Source organism: Xylaria bambusicola, assembly GCF_022495145.1.
Source record: "Xylaria bambusicola strain CBS 139988 unplaced genomic scaffold F5B22scaffold_1, whole genome shotgun sequence".
Lineage (NCBI taxonomy): Eukaryota > Fungi > Ascomycota > Sordariomycetes > Xylariales > Xylariaceae > Xylaria > Xylaria bambusicola.
Genome location: NW_025953554.1, coordinates 1384201 through 1404001, shown reverse-complemented (window position 1 = coordinate 1404001; position 19801 = coordinate 1384201). Strand labels below are relative to the sequence as shown.

Sequence of the window (19801 nt, the reverse complement as noted above, 5' to 3'; positions counted from 1 at the left end):
TCGTGCTGGACAACATTGGCCGCGACCTTCAAACTATAGCTCCAGAATTAATGTCCTGGCCGGACTCTCCCTATTCAGAGGCCACATTAAATAGTAGATGGTTCTGTGCAAACAACTTATAAGGGGAAGTTAATAGTTGGGTGTAGCTTCAGCAGCAGTGCAGACCCTGTACCTTATGAATATGCATAATTCCCGGTAGTTTCTACGTCGCAGTTGAGTAGGGCTTCAATTAGCTCGTGCAGCATTTCACACCTCAAAGGATTTTTATGCAGGGACATAATTAGATCAATCCAGCCAACAGCTTCATAGTACCAACGGAGTCATCACGAGACCATTACTTATTACACAGATTGCCTTCTCCCTCATAGCCAGTCCAACATCATCTCAGTACCAGCCCCATAAGCGTCATAGCTACACCCCTTTGCTGTTCCACAACCTCACAGCTCTCCCCTACTCGCAAGATACGCAGCCCCAGTGTCCGCCCAGACTTCATACCTCGTCAACTTAGCCGTGATATCGAACCCAAGGACATAAACAAAAGTCTCATCCCAGCTCTTATCCGTCTCCTTCCAGGTGAATCTAGCCTTCCCTCGAACCCCAACCTTGCCCCCAGCAGAAGCAGCAGCATCATCAGCAATGAATTCCACAAAGCGTATATCCTCATAACTCAAATACCTCGCAACCATCTCAAAGTACTTCCTCACGCCTTCTCGCCCGCAGAAATCTCGTCCCAGAAAAGGCGCCAGTTGCATGAGTCCGTGCTCATGGACGACGATCTCGTCGTCTTTTGCCGCCGACGAGAAATGGGACAGGATTTCCTCAAGCGGCTTCTTCTGCGCGAAGCTATCGCAGAAGGCTGTGGCGGCCCCTAGGAGTTCGGCTCGCGTGGGATTCGGCATCTCTTCCGTGAATTTCACTTAGATATTATATGTGTGGCTTGTGCGCTGATTATATGGTAGTTGAGTGTTATGGTTACAGTTTGTATAAGAGACAGGATTATCTGAGAAGATACCATTGGCGTGCGATGACGTCAGTAAACTACAATAAAGGGTACAGACGAGAAGAGACAACCGCAACCAATATGCATGACTCGAGAATTACAGAGAGGAACTATTCAGTTTCGACTATTCTGAAACGTAAAATGACGCCTAGAGGAGCTCCAGCGAGCAAACTTCAAGTACCTACCTACAGCCTCTTTCCCGTACACTCATGTTATTTTGGTAAGGCTTGTACATTTAGTTATGTGGTTGGTGTGGAAAGGAATGATGTATCTGTATCTGGACATATGATATTCGCGGTCCTATTAAATGGGCTTGATCAAGCTTTTTGGGTATTGATAGTGTACAAACAATCTGCCTTTGATACCGACGACAATAAGTCTCGTCGTTAGTTTCCCAAGACCGCCCACTCCTGTCAACAAATGCAACTTAAGCTGAGCTAAGATCATACGCATCCCTGTTGATGTATCCATTGCTTTTGAAATATACACTAGATGATCATCCCTTTCCCAATAACAATGCTAATCACGATCATTATATCTCGTCCTCTTCCGGGGAGGGCTAACAGAGTATGATGAGTCTCGTTTCGGACGAGTACGCCGAGGTGTCGGACTGCGGTCGTTGCGAACGGGGGTGCGACTGCGGCTGCGCGATGGTGTATAAGACTGCGAGCGCGAGCGAGACTGGGACCTTGAGTTGTTACGCCCTCGGCTGACAGATCGGGCTTTAGCGGTACCCCGGGGAAGTGGACTGCGTGATCTGTATCTTGGAGAGCTAGAATTTCGTCTTGCTCTAGGTGGCGGACTGCGAGACTCGTATCTAGAATAGCTAGAATCACGTCGACCCCGTCTCACCGGACTTGGAGAGCGCATGTTGCGTCGTGGAGGGTTTCTCGGTGAACTATAGGACCGAGAGCGTGAGCGAGAGCGAGAACGAGAAATACTTCGGTTGGGTGATTGTGGCCGGGCGCGCCGTGGGGGGCTTCGGGAGTACGAGTCTTGCCTGCGCCGTGGAGGGCTGCGTGATGAAGTATAGGAGCGAGACCTTGAACGAGATAGGCTACGGCTGTATGATCTCGCACCCCCGTTTCTACGCGGTGATCGAGAATGTGAACGACCTCGCTCCAACGCTCTCCGTGGTGGAGTCCTTGATCGAGATCGTGACGAATATGATGAACCAGTGTACGAAGAATAGCTAGACACCGAGTCTGTATCCGATTCTTTCGCAACTGGCGCAGGAAGCGCTGGTTTCGGCATATTTGCGAGATATTCTCGCATCTCTTCGGTCAGTGCACCCATTCCGATGCTAGTAAAGTAGTTGATCGAGAAACGAATATTGCGAGCATTGTCACGAGGAAACAGGCCCTCGAAGCTTGGCTGCATTGTTTCGTCTCTCATGCGGGTCTGAACTTTTGGCATGCCGAGTTCTTCAGTCATCTGCTGAAATAGGATCTTGATGAAGATTCGACTGGCGGAGGTTGTCTCGTCCTCGTTCAGGTGGATAACGCTGAGTACATGCCATCCAATAGCGTCCGACCCTAATAAGTGACCAAAAAATCTTGCAATATTTCGTAGTTGATTTGTATCGTAGCGGTGGATAGTCTCGTACTTGTTCTGAAACGCCTGCTCGAACAAATCCGTCCAATGCCTCCCTATTTTGGCTAATGTTTCTCCGGCGCCTCCAAAGAAATTTGTGTATGTTCGTTCCTGGGCACAGCATTCCACAACCATAGATGGTAATTCTTGCTCCATTCCAGCCGGTAGGCTGATCTTGAGCAGTTTATGGACAGCCTCTTGGGGACTGATGCTCGACATGATTGTCAGATAGATGGTTTTCCTCAAGTTGACGAGGTCAGCATTGGACTGATCCTTAATCTCTATAGCCTTGGCCTCTTCATCCTCTTCGTCGTCATCTTCCGAACTTTCATCTTCATCTTCCTCGTCGTCGCTACCTTCGCCCAAGATTTCAGCTTTGAGACGCTTGTACGCAGCCTCATTCTCCTCCCAGTTGGTATCAAATTTGAAAATGTTTAGTCCATCTTCTACGTCGATAGCGCCATCTAGCTCTATTCGATGTGTGATCTGGTCTTCTTCTTCTATGAGGTCGAGCTCTTCTCGAATGGCAGGACTATCTTTATACCCGTCCTTCCGTACTTGAAATAAGACTTCAATCATATATTGAGTTCGTTTATCGATGTCAGCTTCATGCAGACTACAGTTCGTTCATGTCAGTAAATACTCTTTCAAGTAAATATGAAGGTAGGTTTGAGCACATACGTTGATCGTAGCTGATCAAAAACTGCCCTAGCGATCAAGGGATTCATTTCTTCCTAAAAAGTCCAAGTCAGTGTCACATTTCTCTTCCAGCGCGAAGTATTCTTACCAAGTGTTGGCCTACGGCCTTGAGAAGCCCTACAGCTATTTCTACACTATCATCGGTCGGTTTCTGTAGTAACTAAGGGAGCGTTAGTACGTAGAAATTGAACAGCAACAGAATGGAAAGGTTACTCACTAAAAGCAGTATCTGTGCTACTAGCATTTCGTGAACGACCTGTTGATTTGCTAGGTGGGCTAAAAATAGGGTTGAACTGCTCGCGACAGCTCGATCGTTCCGCCGGAACGATTTGCGAAACTGCATGACGAGCCTCTTTACTAACAGTTCTCCGACCTGGGGTAATTTCGAGTTTATTATCGCAGCCATAGCAGCTAGAACTGGCGTGACTAGTTCAACGGAGTTAGTGATTACTCTGTATTCGGGTTTGACATGTTCTGTATGCTCCTGAGACACACTTGTTGTCTCATCAGGTAACCATGGTCTCTACAAGCGGCCAGACGGTTGCTTCATCAGTGCGTGGTGATTGATAGTCTCATAGCCGAGCAGGCTCTGAAGTAGCAAATACTTTAACAAGTTGCAAAACATCATCTGAAGCAGGCATAAGAGGAAAATAATAGGAAACTTTAAAATGGAAAGGATCATTCCTCGGAACAGGAATGATTTCAAGGGTAGCATACATGGCAAAGATGACGCCTGTGCTCGCATTATTGCCCGAGCAAATAACCCTATTAAGACACAAGTTAGTAACTAGGATTTAAAGTGAATGAGAAAGGGGAGGGAGAGACCGAGAGACACTTGAATCAAACGGGTTGCCGGATTCTGGGATAGCAAAAGTGAGTTCTTCTCCTCAAGACTTACCTCGCCCTCTGATCAAGTTCTCATTGAACATCTCTGGCACAATATGCTTGATATTGCTGACGTTTACCTCTGCTAATTGTCAGCTTCGAGTCCTCCATGGAAGTCAGAGTAAGCCACTGACTATTTATTAACCCGTTAATACTTTTCTTCAAAGCATCCCAAGCGAGCCTCTGGTATTCCGTTGACGCCTTGTCGGTGATCTGTGCTTGGAGCGCCCTCAGTCTCGCGGGCGGAATATAGACACCACCGGAACGCGCGTTCAGCAACTTCTCATATTCGGCCTTTGCCGCTTGTTGCTTTTCTTCCTCGGTGGGAGCCTTCGGTGGCGTGCGCTGCCGAGGGCGACGGTTTCCATCTCTATCGCCAGAGCGGTCGCGCCGATTATCACGGGATGGGCGGTAGCTGTCGCCGCCTCCGTCTAGGTGTCGGGGACGTTCGTCATGGCGAGGTGACCGCGGCGACCGCGACGAACGGCGAATTGGTAAGGCATCTGATGATTCGACTACATGAGGTTGCGGTTCGACCTCCGCCATGATCGTTTCAAATGGTAATTTCTTGTCTGTTCAAATCGCGAAAGGCCGAGTCTCGTTCTGTCGATCTGGACCAAATGCGAGTCGTTGGGCAAGGATGCGACGATGGCGGCTGTAAAAGCTGCTGTGAGAGGATGTGTTGACGAAGCTGTTCGCGACTGCAGCGTGAGAGACAAGGCTGGTAAAAAAGAAGTGGAGACTGCGTCTGCCAAGACTCATCACTGTCCCACCCACTGTGGAGATACCTATCTTTTACAGTATGTACCTAGGTACCCTTATATGAAAGACAGTCTTGAACAACGTTAGTTTCCTCCAGAAGAATATGAAGCATTTATCACAAACTTGCTGTTGTTAGATAAGCACGGAAAACATCTCGTAGCGATCATGACTGAGGCACAAAGTAGAGAAATCAATATAGCTATATCTTGCATGTAAATTTTGGTACGGTAATAGGTAGGGTAGGTATATGCAGGCAGTAACCAGCAACTCCCCTTACTTAAGTATGTAGAAAGAGCTCCCCTGGCCTGGCCCCTCAGCTCGGGACCCACAAGTCGCGTCTGTATCGTGTCAATTACAGACGACATTGCAAGTAAAATCGGCCAGCCGCAGCAAGCAGCAACCATCTCGACAACTATCCCCAATCTCTCAGCATCAGTGAATAACACCAAGCCTCGCAAGCCACGAGCAAGCAAAAATCGATCCAACTCTGCTCTTCGTCATATTCGCACCACATACTATCTGTTCATCCTCATAAAGTAATCGACAATGGTACGTAATCGCAACCCCCCTCCTCTAATTCTACAAATCTACATACCTACGTACGCCATTTCTACAACGACATCTATGACCCCCCAGCAACTCCGCCATTTTACAAGCCATATCCGATATATATACCTTTCACTTTATTGAAAACACAAGCTAACAGTCAACACAGCTCGGGACTTTAGTCGGCCTCGCCATGCTCGTGGCCGCCACAGTTGTCTTCCTCTACTACTCGATCTGGACATTGGCAATGGTATTTCACTCCTCACCCCCTGTGCCCCTTTTCCCATAAAAAGCAACCTGTACTAACCCCCACAAACAACAGCCCTTCGTCGACCTCGACCACCCTCTCCACAGCTTCTTCCCCCCGCGCGAGTGGGCCATCCGCATACCCGTGATTCTGATCCTGCTAGGCTCGGCCGTCGTCGGCTCCTTCTTGAGCGTCGTTATGATCCGGAGCAACAGGAAGAAGGCCGCGAAGGCCAAGGCCGCTGCCGCCAAGAAGAAGGCATAAATCGGTGTTACAGAATGACTAGAGAGCGGGAGAGACGGGGAGTCCCGGCATCTGCTACACGACGAAAATGATATTTAATGGAAAGAGCGAGGCTCCTATTCTTCGCGGCTGAGAGGGCATATGTCTCAGAGAGGATTATGAGAGAGCTTTAAAGGAATGTTTAAACCCCTAACAATAGCAATGCCATGGCGCAATAGGTCATTTACTGGACCCTTAATCGTATCCAAGAATCTTATTAGTGTTATTTGACGCTAATTAGCTTAAGAACCGAATGGACTAAATAGAGTAAACCAAGAAAGGCATTCTTCACTTAGGCTACCATTTCATTGGTGTCTATTGTATTGTGATTGAGTCTTCATGCTACCGAGACTATGCGTAGTAGGTGGGTGTGTCGATAATGCCAAAAACCGACGCCATTACTCCAAAGCCAGACGATCCAGTATACATCAAGATCAAAAGAGGGTCAAGCCTGTGTATATCAATATATACTTGATCAAAACCACAATGTCTTTAACCAGTTTGGCGTGAAGAGTAGGTGCAAAGAACAAGCCAGATTGGTACCGAAAACCAAACACAAACTCACACTAATCACCAACTGTCAACTGTTTCATACTCGCTGGTCAGCAAAATCGAGCACCTCGCAATCATCTTCAAAGAAACCATCTTCGTCCATGTCTGCGGCCCGATTGCCACCTCGACGTCGCCGCGTGGTCACAACAATCTGCTCGTCATTTCCACCAACTTGCAAGACCCGTTCCATAGCTGATACAGGCAAAGCTCGGTGATCATCAATGCTATTGCTGACCTCCTCATCTATCGTTGGTGGCAGGCCCAAGTCAAGTTTGACCGTACCGATCGTTTCTCCAAATGCCCATGCTCTGCTTGCAGCTAATTCCCGATGGCGATGTTTAGCACGTTTCTGTGTTTCATTCAATGTTACAGCATCCATCTGCAGTAGAACAGAGGACAGACCGTCATCATTTGACGTCGCTGTGTAGTAATGCAAACTGACCCTCCTGTCAGTATGGAAGGGCTGGTAGGGGGCATTTGATTCAATTTCCGCCTGAGGTATCGCGGCTTCAGAGCTATGATCAACGTCGTCTAAGCGTGGCCGTGGATGAAGAATCAGTGTATTGCTGCCGTCGTGATCAGGAATTGAAAGCTCAAACTCCTCGATTGGATCAATGATCTGTTTTATCGATGGTGCAATCAAATCATCCGGTAGATCCCGCAGCTTAAAATCATGGTATTTGCTCACACGGGCAGTTCGAGATCGATCTTTCCTAACACCTGGCCTACGACTTTTCCTAGGGAACATTCTGACTTGACCAACACCTACAACAAACAAAGTATGATGCTTTCTCCCGGTGATCCAGGTTGCGCATGATGGTCCCACGGACATATTTCGCAGAGGTAAACTCACCCGATTCTCACCGGTATGGCGCAAGTGGTTTATGGCCGTTCCGGCGTTGCCCAAGGATTGGCTGATTCCTGCAGCGAGAACCTTCCCGCCGTAACTAGCGTGATCCATTAAACTCGATGTGGTCTGCGAATTAGAGGTGCTCCGCCGATGTGAATTAAGCAGCGGTCGGGTTGCCCCATAAGCAGAGCTGAGTACGTTCGAAGCTATGGAAACAGCCGAAGAAGCATTTTCGGAGGCACCCTGGGCTGCTTCTGGCGCTGCAGCGCGCCTCCGGGGAGGCGGCCAGGTAAAAGCACTGGGCGGCATTTCCAACATGTGCACAGTGCCCCGTTCAGTCACCATAGCAGCCCTTTCGCCATTAGGACCGGCCCAAGCAAGGTCCACGATGCGAGCGACAGTCATGCGTGAAAACTGTGCAACTTGTCGAACCCTAGTCGCGTGTCCGTTATGTGGTTGCGAGTGTTGTAGCGGAGATGACTTTGTGAATTGGCTACGCATTGCATCCCAGGCTGTCTGCACGTCTCCTTTATTGCTTGCAGTAAAGAGGGATAGCCCAGTGGGAGGGAAAGACAGGAAGCTGCAACCAAGCGGCGGCTTAAAAGTCGTGGTGGGATGAATATTGGTAAAACTCATCAAACTGTGCATATCAACGATGGACACGAGTCCTGGTTCCTTCGTCACAGCTTGTCCAGAAACACCATAGGTTGGTGGGAATTGCGCGGCCTCAGGCCGTCCAGGATACGCTGACCCCCATGGTGGCGAACCTACAGCCAGTTGTCTGGCGGGCGGCTGCTGCCCCGGGTTCCAATAGTTGTTCCACCATTGTTTTCCCTGTTTGCTAACCCAGCGCGCTCCTTGTATGACTTCCTGTGTCGTCTCTCTCATAATTCGGTTCATGACCCCATCCGAAATGGGCAGGTCAACTTCTGAACTCTCATTCGGTAGTACAGGGGAGGTGACTGATGATAATCCCGGCACTTTCCCTTCAGGCGATACCGGAATGAAAGCCTTAAGTGCAACTTGGGATGAAGGAGGTGGGGGACAATATGCTAACCATCTTCCATTGACCGCGAGGATCGGTGTTTGTGATCGCTTTCGCGTCGGTAACGGGCCGGGTATACCCTCATCTTCAGGTGTTGAACCACTGCGAAAGCTTTGTTGCAGACTTGTCCATAGCTTTCCAACGCAAGTGAACCGATAGCCGGGATCTTTTTCATCCCTGGCCTGTCGGTAAACCCAGCACTCGCCCGTTGTACCCGACGCTGCTACTATATAGCCATCTTCAGCCTGAACCTGAAAAGCGCCAGTTGGCGGCGGACTCCCAAACATTGGGCTTGTTACCGAGGCTTTAATGGGTATTTTCGGAGCTTCCAATAACACGTCGATCAGCTGATTAGTCGCCAAAGAGTATACCTCGACAGATGTCTGATAAGCCTCGATCGTTGTTATACCCTTATTGGCTTGACGTTGGTTCGACTCCGATTGTGGAGTATTGATACCTTCCAATCGGGGGCTTGAGCTATTGTCGAATGCTGACCCTAAAGCAATATCGGGAGCATTAGGCGGAGGTACAGGACCATGGATTACAACAGCAACCAAAGGGAATATGCCAAAGGGATCCGGTGTACCGCTCCAAGGTAGTATCTTGGCGTTGTAAACACCGCCTCGCAGTCCCTTCAGGCTGGCGAGAAACTCCACGCCCCTCTTTCCGACACTGTAAACATCCATGCCGCCTTCATAACCTGCGAGAACCACATGATCATTACCAGCTACTTGTGTGCTAGTCGATCGAGGAAGTGTGTCAAACCCAAAATAGAAGCCCTTTTCACCAGCCTTCAACCCGGTCTTAGGATGCATATCAAGATCGATCTCTGGAGCACCGTAGAAGTGAGCCTGAGGTTGGTGAGGTAGAGGTGGATTTGCTGTAGCTCGAGGCGGCAGGAATGGTGAGTGCATCGAACTTCTCCGAGCACCGGGAGGCGAAGATGCTTGGGAGCGAAAATCACCGGCGGCGTAATGGTCCATTTGAAAACTCAAGGGTCTTCTACCGTTGCTAGGAGGCGAAGCAGAGTAGGGGTTGCTATTAACGTAATGCCGCCGTTGCTGCTGCTGTGCACTCCAAGCATATGACAAGCCTCTCGCATCTTCATATGATGAAGGTTGAGTCGGTGGTGAATCACCCATGATGCTAATCAAGTTCGACGGCGAGCCAGAAGAAGGACCCATGGCCCGTGTCCAGTCATTGGTGCTAGGAGCCGTGCTCCCGGAAATGGATGTTGCTGATACGGCATCTAAAAGGGGTGATACAGCCTGATTACCGTTAGTCGGAATTGTGGCGGGCCTGGCTGGTTCGAGTTCCGGAGACTGGGGCGGAGGAGATTCAGGAGGCAGGGGAACGTCTTTGCCGACGTTGCCGTCACTACTTGTGATCAACGTTAGACTGTAGCACATACAAGAATGAGAGCTGAAGCTATCAACCGTTCAGTCGGGACAAATGGGGGCTGCCCGGGATAAGAGGAAAGAAACAAACAACGAATAACTGATGCCTAAGGTAAGAATGCAAAGGGTTGCCGACATACGTGAACTTGGCCCCATGTCTTGTTACCGCCGCAACAACTCCACCATTGTCTTTGACATTCTTGTCCTTCTTCTTTGAACCTGGAGAGTCGCTCCCAGTAAGCTTCTGCTTTCGTTTCTTCTGAGGCTTATTCGAGGGGAGAGAAGAGTCCGACGTCGTGGACGGGTCGTGGGTTGACGAACCGGGCATAGAGAGATGCTACCGATAACGCTGGGGGCAGTTTCCTGCTCGCCAGCAGAAGAGCTCTTTTGGGAGCTCAACGCGTGGTTGTTGATCTCGCGGCACGCCGGTCGATCGTGGTAACCAGACGGCTCCGGATCGATGAAGTATCGCGGGTCTAGAAATGGGCGGTACCAGGAGATGCGAGCGTGTTGTAGATAGGTTTAGGAGTACCTAGGCAGAACGACGAAAGCAAGCGCGCGTAGCGAAGAGCCGGTAAAGTCGGCGGGGAACTACAAAGAACAGACACGAAGCCCAGACAGAAAGAATAGTATTATTACGACCTTGTGAGCAATCCAAGGAGATTCAACAGTGTGTTCGTTCTTCACGCAAAGATCATGTATTAGGGAAATATGAAGGAAGTTAACAACAGTATTCACACGGGGCGGTCAAAGACAGGTTGAGTAGAGTCAGAGTTGTCGAGATGATAGGGTCAGAGCAAGTGAGTGTAAGTCGACTCGACTCCGGACCGGTACCAGAACGGACGAGGATGAGGTACCTATTGGCATGGACGGCGGGGCAAGTACCCAAGTACCTACTGCAGTCCATGGATGCCGTGCTAGGCAGTTACAAGGGTACCTGTGCATGTGGATTAGGCAGGATAGAGCATTGGACGCCTGAGCCGGGACAGGACAGCCTGGACAGGTCACCATGGAGTCCGTCAAGGTACCCTTTTAGGCCTTGAGGTATCATCGACAGGGACAGGCGTGGGACGGCGCAGTTCAGCATCCAGTCTAATCCAGGGTCGAATGGGAATGTCTGAGAGGGGAGGCGAGGGGGGGCCAGGGGACAAGGGAAATAGGTAAAGCGGTACACTGCTGCTAGTGCACATGAGATAAGGCGCGGGGATCTGCACGCATCGACGTCTACCTAGGTACTTGTACCTACATACTTATGCCTGGCGGAGAGTTGCGTACTGCAACGTGCAGCAAATGACTGACTGAATAGGACAGGCGCGCAACTACATTCAGGCACTATTCATAGCAGAGGCTGTGGAAGTGGAGAGAGGGAGAGAAGGGGGAGGGGGGTTGGACATGTGGGATACTGACACTCAACTCAGATGAGCTGAGATACATCTGAAGCCTGGCACTGCACGCTGTCTCGAGTACCTACATCTGAACCCGGTGACCCGCTCAGCTCCCTCGAGGACAGCCTGTGCCTTTCCGCTCATGTCTGGCAGTAACTGGCAATGATATACACAAGTATCTGGGAGTACCAAAATGCTAGATGCTTCAAGAAAGACGGGCCGTAGATAAGTAGCGCTAAAGTGCATACAGTAGGTAGGTATTAATAACATCTACACTCGAGACATTGTAGGTACTATGTAATGTACCTCCCTAGGTAGGTAAGGAGGGGTGTATTAGGGCGCCATTCTGGATCAAGTTCGCCAGCGCTTAGGTTATTTCGAGTTCATACCTACCTAGGTATCAAGAATCCCCTCCCCCACGGGATAGCCTGGATGAATCGTTACTGTACCTACCTACTGACTGTACGTAAGTAATTATACCTATCTACATTACTATAAGCAGAAACACTACCTGCTAGGCAATAGTAGAGTGCACAGGTGCATGACGCAGATGGCACTGGATGGGAGCCGGGCAATCGGCAAGCGTCGCACTATCTCTCCGGCCGGAAAGCCCCCAGTTTCTACTGCAGTCGACGGCCATTGTTGGACCCCGAAGTGCAAGTGACACTGAATGAGGGGCATCGCCGTTGTACACTCCTCCTAGGTCAGGTACTTGAAAGTATGTACGAAGTAACACATACCTTAGGTAGATAGTAGGTAGGGACATATGTAGGTACCCAACCTATGAGGGAGCCAATACAGAGAGACAAATAGAGGGGTAACGGGTCACTAAGAGGCAGGGAAATACGTGATACAAACATGATCCCGGATTCATGTGAAACCCGTCTGATAATCCAGATTATCCAGTGAGGATGCTAAACGGTACACGTATCTTATCTAATGTTAGGCCTGCTCTGGGCACAGCCTGGGCGCTGCGTCATCGCTTTTCATGGCGAGGTCAACTATCATGGAGTCGAGGAGAGTACAAGATAGATGGATAAATCAATGCCATAATCCATCCATCACGGCTTCGAGACTTGGCCACTCTATTTACCTAGCAAGCAATGTCCGACAGACAGACCGATGACTTCATACCCTCCTAATCTAGATGTGGTAGGTCAGCTCCCCCTATCCATGCGTGGAGGGCAGGGTAGGTATTTCATTCTGCCGGTGACTCCTGACCTCAACCTGAGCGCCGAATGATTCATCACCTCGTTTCATACCGCCAGGCTTTGGTGATTCAACTCGACGTTTTGTCCGAATTCGCCTAAACACAACTTCTCTACCAAAACACTCTCGATGAAAGAAAAGTGACACAAAGGCTCAGTCTCAAAGTCCTTGGAACGTGGATGGTCGCTACTGTTAGTCAGCGAACTAACGCCGAAAGAATGACATATCTTCAGTCAGCTGATGGAAACAGCGCCGCCCCCATGATTTCCAACACACGAGCCTCTTTTTCATGTAAGATCACGCTGGTCATAACACAATGAAATGAGATCCGTTGAACTACTGCGCCACGCGGGCCGTAAATGAGATATACATACATACATAGGTAGGGAGGGAGGTAGTTAGTCCAGCACACTCCACTGAAAGAACCAGCTGGTAGGAAGCACGAGGACAGTCACGAGATTTGACTAGGCTGAGGGACTATTACGTCTTCATCAAGTGTCAAACCTAGAGTGCTTGCCACGAGTCTCGGTGAGATGGTCCTATTGACCTAGGTAGCCTAATTATAAAAGTACACCTGATAAAACGTATACCTCAATTCGCCCTCATCCTCTCTGAGGGCCCCGCGCGCAGCCCATTGTCTTGTGATCTCCTCGCCACCGTTCGGCTCAAGGTCAACGACGCCGTGGAGCATGTAGTCGATGCGCCTATCATGCTCGAACGATTCCAGGACCAAGGGATCTAGGAATAACTTTTGTACCTCATACCTTCGCGACTTGACTGTGATATCATGAGATTAGCAACACATGGAAACTATCGTATAAGGCGACTTACTTACCCTTCTCCCACATGCCCTTACGTAATGTTCGAATATCTAATCCATAAGTCAATTAACTATCCATAGCGCCATTCATCAAGAATTTGAAGCAGAAATATCACCGTAAATTAACTCAAATCGGGGGTGACACACGTACCCTATACGCCCTTCGCCGTTTTATCGCCCATCACAAGAACAGCCTCGGGCGCAAAGAAATCCACCCACTCTTCGTTCTTTGACGGATCATCGGAGGTGGCGTAAAACGCCGTAATAAACGTCTTGGCCCTTTTATCGGCTCCATCGTATTTCGTGTAGTTGTGCTTCGTGTCTTCTTACTGTTGTCTTGCGCCGATAGGAAACGTGCTGTCTGTTTTCAAAGCGACGTTTTGAAGACAGGCAGATGTAGGGAACGTGTAAAATTTTGAAACTTATCCCGATAGAACTGGACGCAACTTAGAACGATGAATCAGATGAACTAAAATGAAGTCGATGATGAAATTCACTAAGGAGTTTGTAGAATTGCGATAGTAATGCGGGGTTGGTTGACGCCAGGCGGAACCTGTCTTCAATTCGCTTCGTTTATTCGACAATCATAAATATTCATTCCTTCATTGATAGTTTGACTCTTGAAAAGTAAATGGACCTCAGCTGGTAGGGCCACCTTAAGTTTAGGATCATCACTTCTCCGACCGATTATACGAAGCCCTGATGAGCAAGCACTGTTTCAATTACCTAGCTATCTAATAGGATTAAGTTGTTTGTATTAGAAGCCTTTAACACCATACTCCGAACTGGTATCATAATCCACGCACGCAAAAGACAGGTAAAACGAAGGTCAAAAACCAGACAGTCTGAGCTTTGCGAGCTTGGTTCCAGACCAGCATTCCATGTGCTGTATCGTCGAAGACATGGACTGCACGAAGTGGCTCCACGCTGAAAATTACCGTGTGCTTCCCCTTAATTGGGATACCATGGGAAAAGGATACGGTAGATGTTACATCTTAATTCCACGTGATGTGACTTCTCCCCGCTCTCCTATATTGAGAAGAATGCGGCACTGAGGGCAATACCACTTCGTTGTACGCGCAGGAATCTCGGAGAGCCCTACACACTCAAGATGAAACCATTCTTTCTCGCAGTTCTGCTCATCATTTTGATTAGTATCTGCAAGTATGTCACGCTCTTTTTAAACAGCACATTGGGGTAGCGGTGCCTGAGTGGTAAGATAGTCTTTGCTTACATCAATATTATCACACTGTATCATAGTACCAAAACTAACTCTGTTGCAGAGGCAATATCTTGGTTCATCAGGGTCGATGACATTTCCATCATCGTCCACTTCAACCTCGACTTCAGGTTCTGGATGTTGATTGGTGCCCTTCTCCCTTCTGGGATTACCCCTGGCTTTCTTGCGTGGTGCTGCCTTGCGTTTTCCTATAGCGCTAGTGCCACCAAAATTGGTTGTCACCACACCTGGCGCAGGTCGTTTGGCGCGCTTGCTGGGTTGACGAACCTCAGGGGCTGGTGTATTCCTAGCCGTGCTAGCACGTCGAGGCCGATCAGCTGCCAGCGTTGGAGGAGGCTCCTGGCTTGCGGCCTTCCCTCGCGAGACAGGTCGTCGAATAGTGACTGGCTGTGGTTGCGGCTGGGGCTGGGGTTGTGGTTGAGGTTGAGGTTGATGTTGAGGTTGAGTTTGCGGCTGCTGCTGCTGCTGCTGCTGCTGTGGTGGTGGTGGCTGTAGCTGTGGTTCAGGCAGCGCAACGGGGGCGGGCGGCGGTGTATTACCACGCGAGTTACTAGGCTGTTTGAGATTGGCGGCAGCTGATTGCACATTTTGCCGTGTTTCTCGTTTTGGGAGATCGCGAGCTGGAGGAAGAATGGGAGTAGTAGATGTCTTAATAGGAGGTGGAACTGGCGTTTCTGCGGGAGGTTTGGTAGGAACTACGGTTGTGACAGTAGACGGCGGGACCGGGCTCGTCTGTCCTGAGGATGCAGCCGGCCTCACAGCTACTATAGAGGAATCAGAGGGCACAGTGATAGGTACTGGAACCGGGACAGGGGTCTTGGACGTCAGGCCTGTTCTGCCAAGCTGGGGAACAGGTACTGGCGTCTCAACCGGAACAGAATGCGTCGGAGGCGCAGTGGTAGATTGTGGAGGGGCAGATGGAGGCCGTGGAGTAATCTGAGGTGGAGGAACTGGTGTCTCTGTTTTGGTGCGTTTTATCTGCGGCTTCTCAGGCTGCGCAGGTGGAAGAGTTGGCGTCTGATTCGAAGGTATGTTTTCTGTGCTTTGAGGCTTCTCTGGACCCGGAGTCTCAGATAACGACTCGCGCTTTCGTTTCTTGGCTTTAGATTTGCCCGATGCTTTGCCTTGACTTTGTCCGGTCTCCTGTGACTTATCGTGAGAACTGCCAGCCACGGATGGGGAGGCCTCATGATTCATGAAGATCCGAGCAGCTTCGGCCATTTTCCTGGCTGACTCCTCTGCTTCCTCGGCAGCCATCCTAGCCAGAGTTTCGCGTTTCAACTTTTTGGCCTCGTTCAGCTTCATACCACGATTGCTCAGCTGTACTTCATCAGCCGTCAAGGCGTCAGCACTGATAGCACCTTCAGGCGGGTGTGGGATACCAGATTCAGAGTCCACAACTGGTGCGGGAAGGGTAGGTTCAAATGGTCTTCCTTCTTCCTCGGCTTTCTTTTGGGCGTCTTTGAAGGCTTCCACACCGCGGCCAAGATTTCTAAGTTCTCGCGCAATCATGGTGTCACTTGGGATCCATTGCGAGTTCTTCTTCATTCTCTTCCTAAGCTTAGCGAGTTCGTACTGAGTAAGCTGGAGCCACGGAGCGTCTGTACTACCCGGGACAGCGTTCTCGGGGGGTGGCTTGAGCTTCGCTAAGGCGGTGCTTGTAGAAACCGGGGGTGGTCCATTCTCCCGCGCGGTGGGTCGCGCTGGCCGAGATATCTTCAGAGGCCGTTGCTGCTTAGGGGTCTTGATTGGTTTAACTAGTTTGATACGAGGATTTTCTGTCGGTCGCCTAGGCGGAGAAACCGAGATCTCGTCTTCGGAACTGTCCTCGCTAGAGTCACTGTAGACATTAAAGTCGACCTCGTGGGGTCCTAACACCTCACCAGGAACAATGATCCGGCGTGGTCGCATCTTTTCCCCATTGCTATCAACACGAAGAGTAATCTTAGGCCCACGGATCATCTGCGGGGACTTTGACTGAATCGGGCTCCGTTGCTCTTGTTCCTCGACTGTGGGAAAGTTGTCGCGCATGGTGTGAAGTTTGCCCAAGATAGTCTGTATTCTAGTATGATGCCTGTTGACAATGTCCAACATGCGACACGCCTCAGCGTGGGCATACGTACGTGAGCTGAGGGCATGGCTGAGCTGATCAGAGATGTCGGAGCGAAGCTTTGCAGGGTCGACGCGCTCATTGGGTGGTAGCGCCGGTAGCTTTCCCCAAACCGTAGTGAGCTCATTCACTGCGGCGGATGAATCGATATAGGAATTGTCGAGCTTGGCAATCAGCGTAAGGGATCGGGTGATGTCGGCAGGTAGATGTTCTGTAAAATCGAGGAAGTCGGTTACGGTAGCTGATGCATCTGGATCTGCACGCATGGCGAGTGGCTCAAGACCATTGCTGGCGGCACCTATCTGCTGGATAGCAGGATGCCTCGGAGAGATATCGCCATCATCATCAATGTCCCCGCGGCCTCTAGCTGTGTTTGCTTCCACTAGAGTAGCCATGTTGGAAGCGCATAATCTGGAAGACGCGCTGGTGATATTCAAATCTCATATTCATAGGAACATGGAAGAAGCTGCTTTCTATAGCGCATGGATTCGGAGAGTTCGTATCGACACAGGCGTAGGTAGAGGGAGGGCGATGCTAGTAAGGCTCACTCACCTCGCGTTGCTTCCCGTGTTAGGTACGATGGTTGTAGCGTGTTGGCTCAGCCGGGGTCCACTTCACTGTTTCAATGCGATAGATGCGACAAATGACTGATGCTTATAATAATATCTATCTAGGATATTCAAATAGTGGGTCTATTTAACTAAAGCGGCAGCGCCTTGATGCCCGGGCCTGCGGGATGGAACGTCCCCAGTTACGGTGGCCCACAGCTAGGCCACGCAATATGCAAGGGACTTCGGCTCCGCATCGTGGGGAAGCAAACAAGCTTGGAAGCCGTCCGCTGCCTTGGTATGGATAGCTACCTACTCCCTTTCCTACTTATGTGTGCCTTAGTGTATTACTTGTTAGGTATACTAGTAAACAAGGAAGGAAAACAGAAAGAGAAGGATGGAGTCACTACACTTCTGTACACAGTTCAATTGATACCTTATCAAACGTACGTCCATGCTGGTAAAAGTTCAGTTCTCGGTTAATAGGTAGGTATTCATAACATCCCGCAGTTGCCAGGATACTATCATGCGGTACGATTTGACATAGCTCAGTCCAACAAGTACTCATCATCAATGTATGTAAACTGAAAGTAGAATGGTACTCGACGAAGACCTTTTCAAAACTGCTACTGCGACAGGCCATTTCGAAGAAGAACAAGACGGTGAGATTCCCAACTTAACAATATGCTATATTTCGGTCGTGTAGTAGTAACAATTCTTATCTGCCTGCTCCGTAGATATCGTCTTGCGAATTCGAAATTCCTCAATATGCCAATAATACATCTTCGCAGCCTGTTGATGTACTTGAAGTTGTTGAAACTGTATCCCCCTGGCTTTTATTGTGTAGCCATATCTGTAGCGACATCATGTCTTGCCACAAAGTGTGGTCTACTCCATTGATAATGATGTTGTCGTATACCACGAAGTTGGCACGGTATCCGAACTTAGTGAGAGTACCACTCAAATTAGGGGCTTGGCATTCCCTACACGCACTCGGTAAGGGCTAGTTATCGTGTATTTAGCGGCGGCAAGTTTTGCAGCAGTTGTTTGTTGGGGGAGGTCAGGGGCATTGGTGGGCGGGGATGACTATATGGACAACCACAAGCCTAACACGCGAGGGCTTGAGAAGCAGCGAAATGGAAGGTTTCACCGACAATGTGCCCTTGATCATCAGCTCTCCGGTGATAGTAAGCTTCACACTGACAGTAAATGTCCCGTTGATGCAGGCAGTGTCGGTTGCCTGAATGTCACCGCTACACCATCCACTTAGTCAGACATCAACTCAATAAACGTCTAGCACCCATCGAATTATAAGGGCATCATATATGTATGATTATGGTTGTACTCACTAGATGTGCCCTTGCTTTGAGACCACTAAGTTCTTGACAATGGCAGGGTTGTTACTAGATGTCTCATCAACAAACCGATGTTCAAGTCTAATCTACCAACTCGAGAAGCAGCAGTTGGGGGTCTTAAATATAACATAACAGCAGCTATCAGCAAACATACGGACATTGAATACTTCCCTTCTGGAGCATGAGAGTACAATCGCAATTGAGCTCGCGCATAACAACGATCTTGCCACACACACACAACTTGTGAGTACCGTGAAGCCACCCTTCAAAGATGATCTGGCCAGGCATGAAAATTGTGCTTACCGTTGTGTTTTCAAAAATTGACCACCCTATTTCCTTCAAGAACTGGATAGGATCATCTCCTACTTCGGGTTTCTTTCTAGAATTCGGTCCTAATTGGGTTTCTGGATCCTTGCCACTTGTATCGTCTAGGTCCATCTTGACCGGTTTGTGGAACCGAAAAAAAGACGGATTCGAACTGGAATCAAGTGGAAACGGAGGTTAGTTATAGTCATTGAGTGCAGGACGCTCTAGACTTGAGTCTAGGAAGATGACGAAAAGCGAATACGATTTCTTGGGCTTTCGAAGTGTGCATGGTATTCTTTAGTTCACATAGGAAGCTACGTTGGGTTGGCCCGTTCACTCCTGCCAGCGTTAATCGAGAATATCTTCAACCTTGCAGATAGCGTGTCTAGTATCTATTATCACGGGTAGGACCAACTTGAAGCGTCTGAAAAGTCGAAGGTATGACCAAGTACCGAGGTAGTTTTCTAGGCATTCCGACCTCGAAAAGAACGACTACTGGCATAACAACTGATTTGCTCTTTATACAAATCTGTAAAATCGGTCTCCATCTTAATAGAACTTCCCTTCTCCCGTAGACGGCATGAAGGACAGTTGGTACCTAAGTAATTCTGGTGTCTCCTTCTCTTTAACCGCAATATACGCCTGAATGGAACTATACAACAAGATAGGTCCGTCTCTAACTTAAGCAAATGCTTACATCATATAATGTCCATCTCATACTACGTAGCAAATCTTTCCTTTGGCATGATTGTATTCAAGAGGTATCATGCTTCTTTCAGCTAATAGGATTATCTTCGACTCTTCACTCCGTAGACTGCCGTACATCTTGTATTTGATTCATGATACCATGACCAGTAAGTATTCAATAAATTGTGAGTACATAGCCACTAAGCACGTTTCTTCATGCCGGAAGGTCTGAATGTAATAGCTTCTCGTTTGCGAATGTAGGATAAACCTACAGATCAATAAT

At 49.1% G+C, this 19801-nt stretch overlaps 6 protein-coding genes across 6 annotated transcripts; 1 reads left to right on the top strand and 5 right to left on the bottom strand.

Annotated features, from left to right (window-relative positions):
- Nucleotides 1-161: 161 nt before the first annotated feature.
- F5B22DRAFT_18595 (transcription elongation factor S-II) lies at nucleotides 162-1209 on the bottom strand. Its single transcript, XM_047969462.1, has one exon. It carries the CDS (start codon nucleotides 897-899, stop codon nucleotides 438-440), a length of 462 nt encoding a protein of 153 aa, XP_047836473.1. The 5' UTR covers nucleotides 900-1209; the 3' UTR covers nucleotides 162-437.
- Nucleotides 1210-4872, bottom strand: F5B22DRAFT_18524 (uncharacterized protein). Its single transcript, XM_047969458.1, has 7 exons — nucleotides 4312-4872; nucleotides 4191-4259; nucleotides 4010-4057; nucleotides 3510-3718; nucleotides 3381-3452; nucleotides 3275-3327; nucleotides 1210-3209 (listed from the first exon to the last, which is right to left on the bottom strand). The coding sequence occupies exons 1-7, from the start codon at nucleotides 4721-4723 to the stop codon at nucleotides 1520-1522; spliced, it is 2553 nt and encodes an 850-aa protein (XP_047836472.1). The 5' UTR covers nucleotides 4724-4872; the 3' UTR covers nucleotides 1210-1519.
- A 378-nt stretch (nucleotides 4873-5250) lies between these two features.
- F5B22DRAFT_583520 (dolichol phosphate-mannose biosynthesis regulatory protein) lies at nucleotides 5251-6299 on the top strand. The gene is made up of 3 exons (XM_047973371.1): nucleotides 5251-5488; nucleotides 5655-5735; nucleotides 5808-6299. Exons 1-3 carry the CDS (start codon nucleotides 5486-5488, stop codon nucleotides 5994-5996), a joined length of 273 nt encoding a protein of 90 aa, XP_047836471.1. The 5' UTR covers nucleotides 5251-5485; the 3' UTR covers nucleotides 5997-6299.
- Nucleotides 6300-10649, bottom strand: F5B22DRAFT_583517 (uncharacterized protein). The gene is made up of 2 exons (XM_047973370.1): nucleotides 9999-10649; nucleotides 6300-9838 (listed from the first exon to the last, which is right to left on the bottom strand). Exons 1-2 carry the CDS (start codon nucleotides 10184-10186, stop codon nucleotides 6604-6606), a joined length of 3423 nt encoding a protein of 1140 aa, XP_047836470.1. The 5' UTR covers nucleotides 10187-10649; the 3' UTR covers nucleotides 6300-6603.
- Nucleotides 10650-13784: 3135 nt separating this feature from the next.
- F5B22DRAFT_18487 (uncharacterized protein) lies at nucleotides 13785-17203 on the bottom strand. The gene is made up of 3 exons (XM_047969452.1): nucleotides 17175-17203; nucleotides 14507-17095; nucleotides 13785-14407 (listed from the first exon to the last, which is right to left on the bottom strand). The coding sequence occupies exons 2-3, from the start codon at nucleotides 17015-17017 to the stop codon at nucleotides 14261-14263; spliced, it is 2658 nt and encodes an 885-aa protein (XP_047836469.1). The 5' UTR covers nucleotides 17018-17095; nucleotides 17175-17203; the 3' UTR covers nucleotides 13785-14260.
- Nucleotides 17204-18230: 1027 nt separating this feature from the next.
- Nucleotides 18231-18963, bottom strand: F5B22DRAFT_641048 (uncharacterized protein; the record flags this gene model as incomplete). Its single annotated transcript, XM_047977932.1, has 3 exons — nucleotides 18231-18423; nucleotides 18520-18573; nucleotides 18680-18963. The coding sequence occupies 3 exons, from the start codon at nucleotides 18961-18963 to the stop codon at nucleotides 18231-18233; spliced, it is 531 nt and encodes a 176-aa protein (XP_047836468.1).
- Nucleotides 18964-19801: the final 838 nt, after the last annotated feature.

Bases quoted from the DNA above. Each gene is read 5' to 3' on its own strand.
- F5B22DRAFT_18595 (XM_047969462.1), bottom strand. From the start codon at position 899: ATGCCGAATCCCACGCGAGCCGAACTCCTAGGGGCCGCCACAGCCTTC.
- F5B22DRAFT_18524 (XM_047969458.1), bottom strand. From the start codon at position 4,723: ATGGCGGAGGTCGAACCGCAACCTCATGTAGTCGAATCATCAGATGCC. The intron at 3,328-3,380 runs GTAAGAATACTT...TGGACTTTTTAG, and splicing joins AGGCCGTAGGCCAACACTTG to GAAGAAATGAATCCCTTGAT. The intron at 3,210-3,274 runs GTATGTGCTCAA...AACGAACTGTAG, and splicing joins TTTGATCAGCTACGATCAAC to TCTGCATGAAGCTGACATCG.
- F5B22DRAFT_583520 (XM_047973371.1), top strand. The intron at 5,736-5,807 runs GTATTTCACTCC...CACAAACAACAG, and splicing joins CGATCTGGACATTGGCAATG to CCCTTCGTCGACCTCGACCA.
- F5B22DRAFT_583517 (XM_047973370.1), bottom strand. From the start codon at position 10,186: ATGCCCGGTTCGTCAACCCACGACCCGTCCACGACGTCGGACTCTTCT. The intron at 9,839-9,998 runs GTATGTCGGCAA...GATCACAAGTAG, and splicing joins AGACATGGGGCCAAGTTCAC to TGACGGCAACGTCGGCAAAG.
- F5B22DRAFT_18487 (XM_047969452.1), bottom strand. From the start codon at position 17,017: ATGGCTACTCTAGTGGAAGCAAACACAGCTAGAGGCCGCGGGGACATT. The intron at 14,408-14,506 runs GTAAGCAAAGAC...AATGATGAGCAG, and splicing joins TACAGTGTGATAATATTGAT to AACTGCGAGAAAGAATGGTT.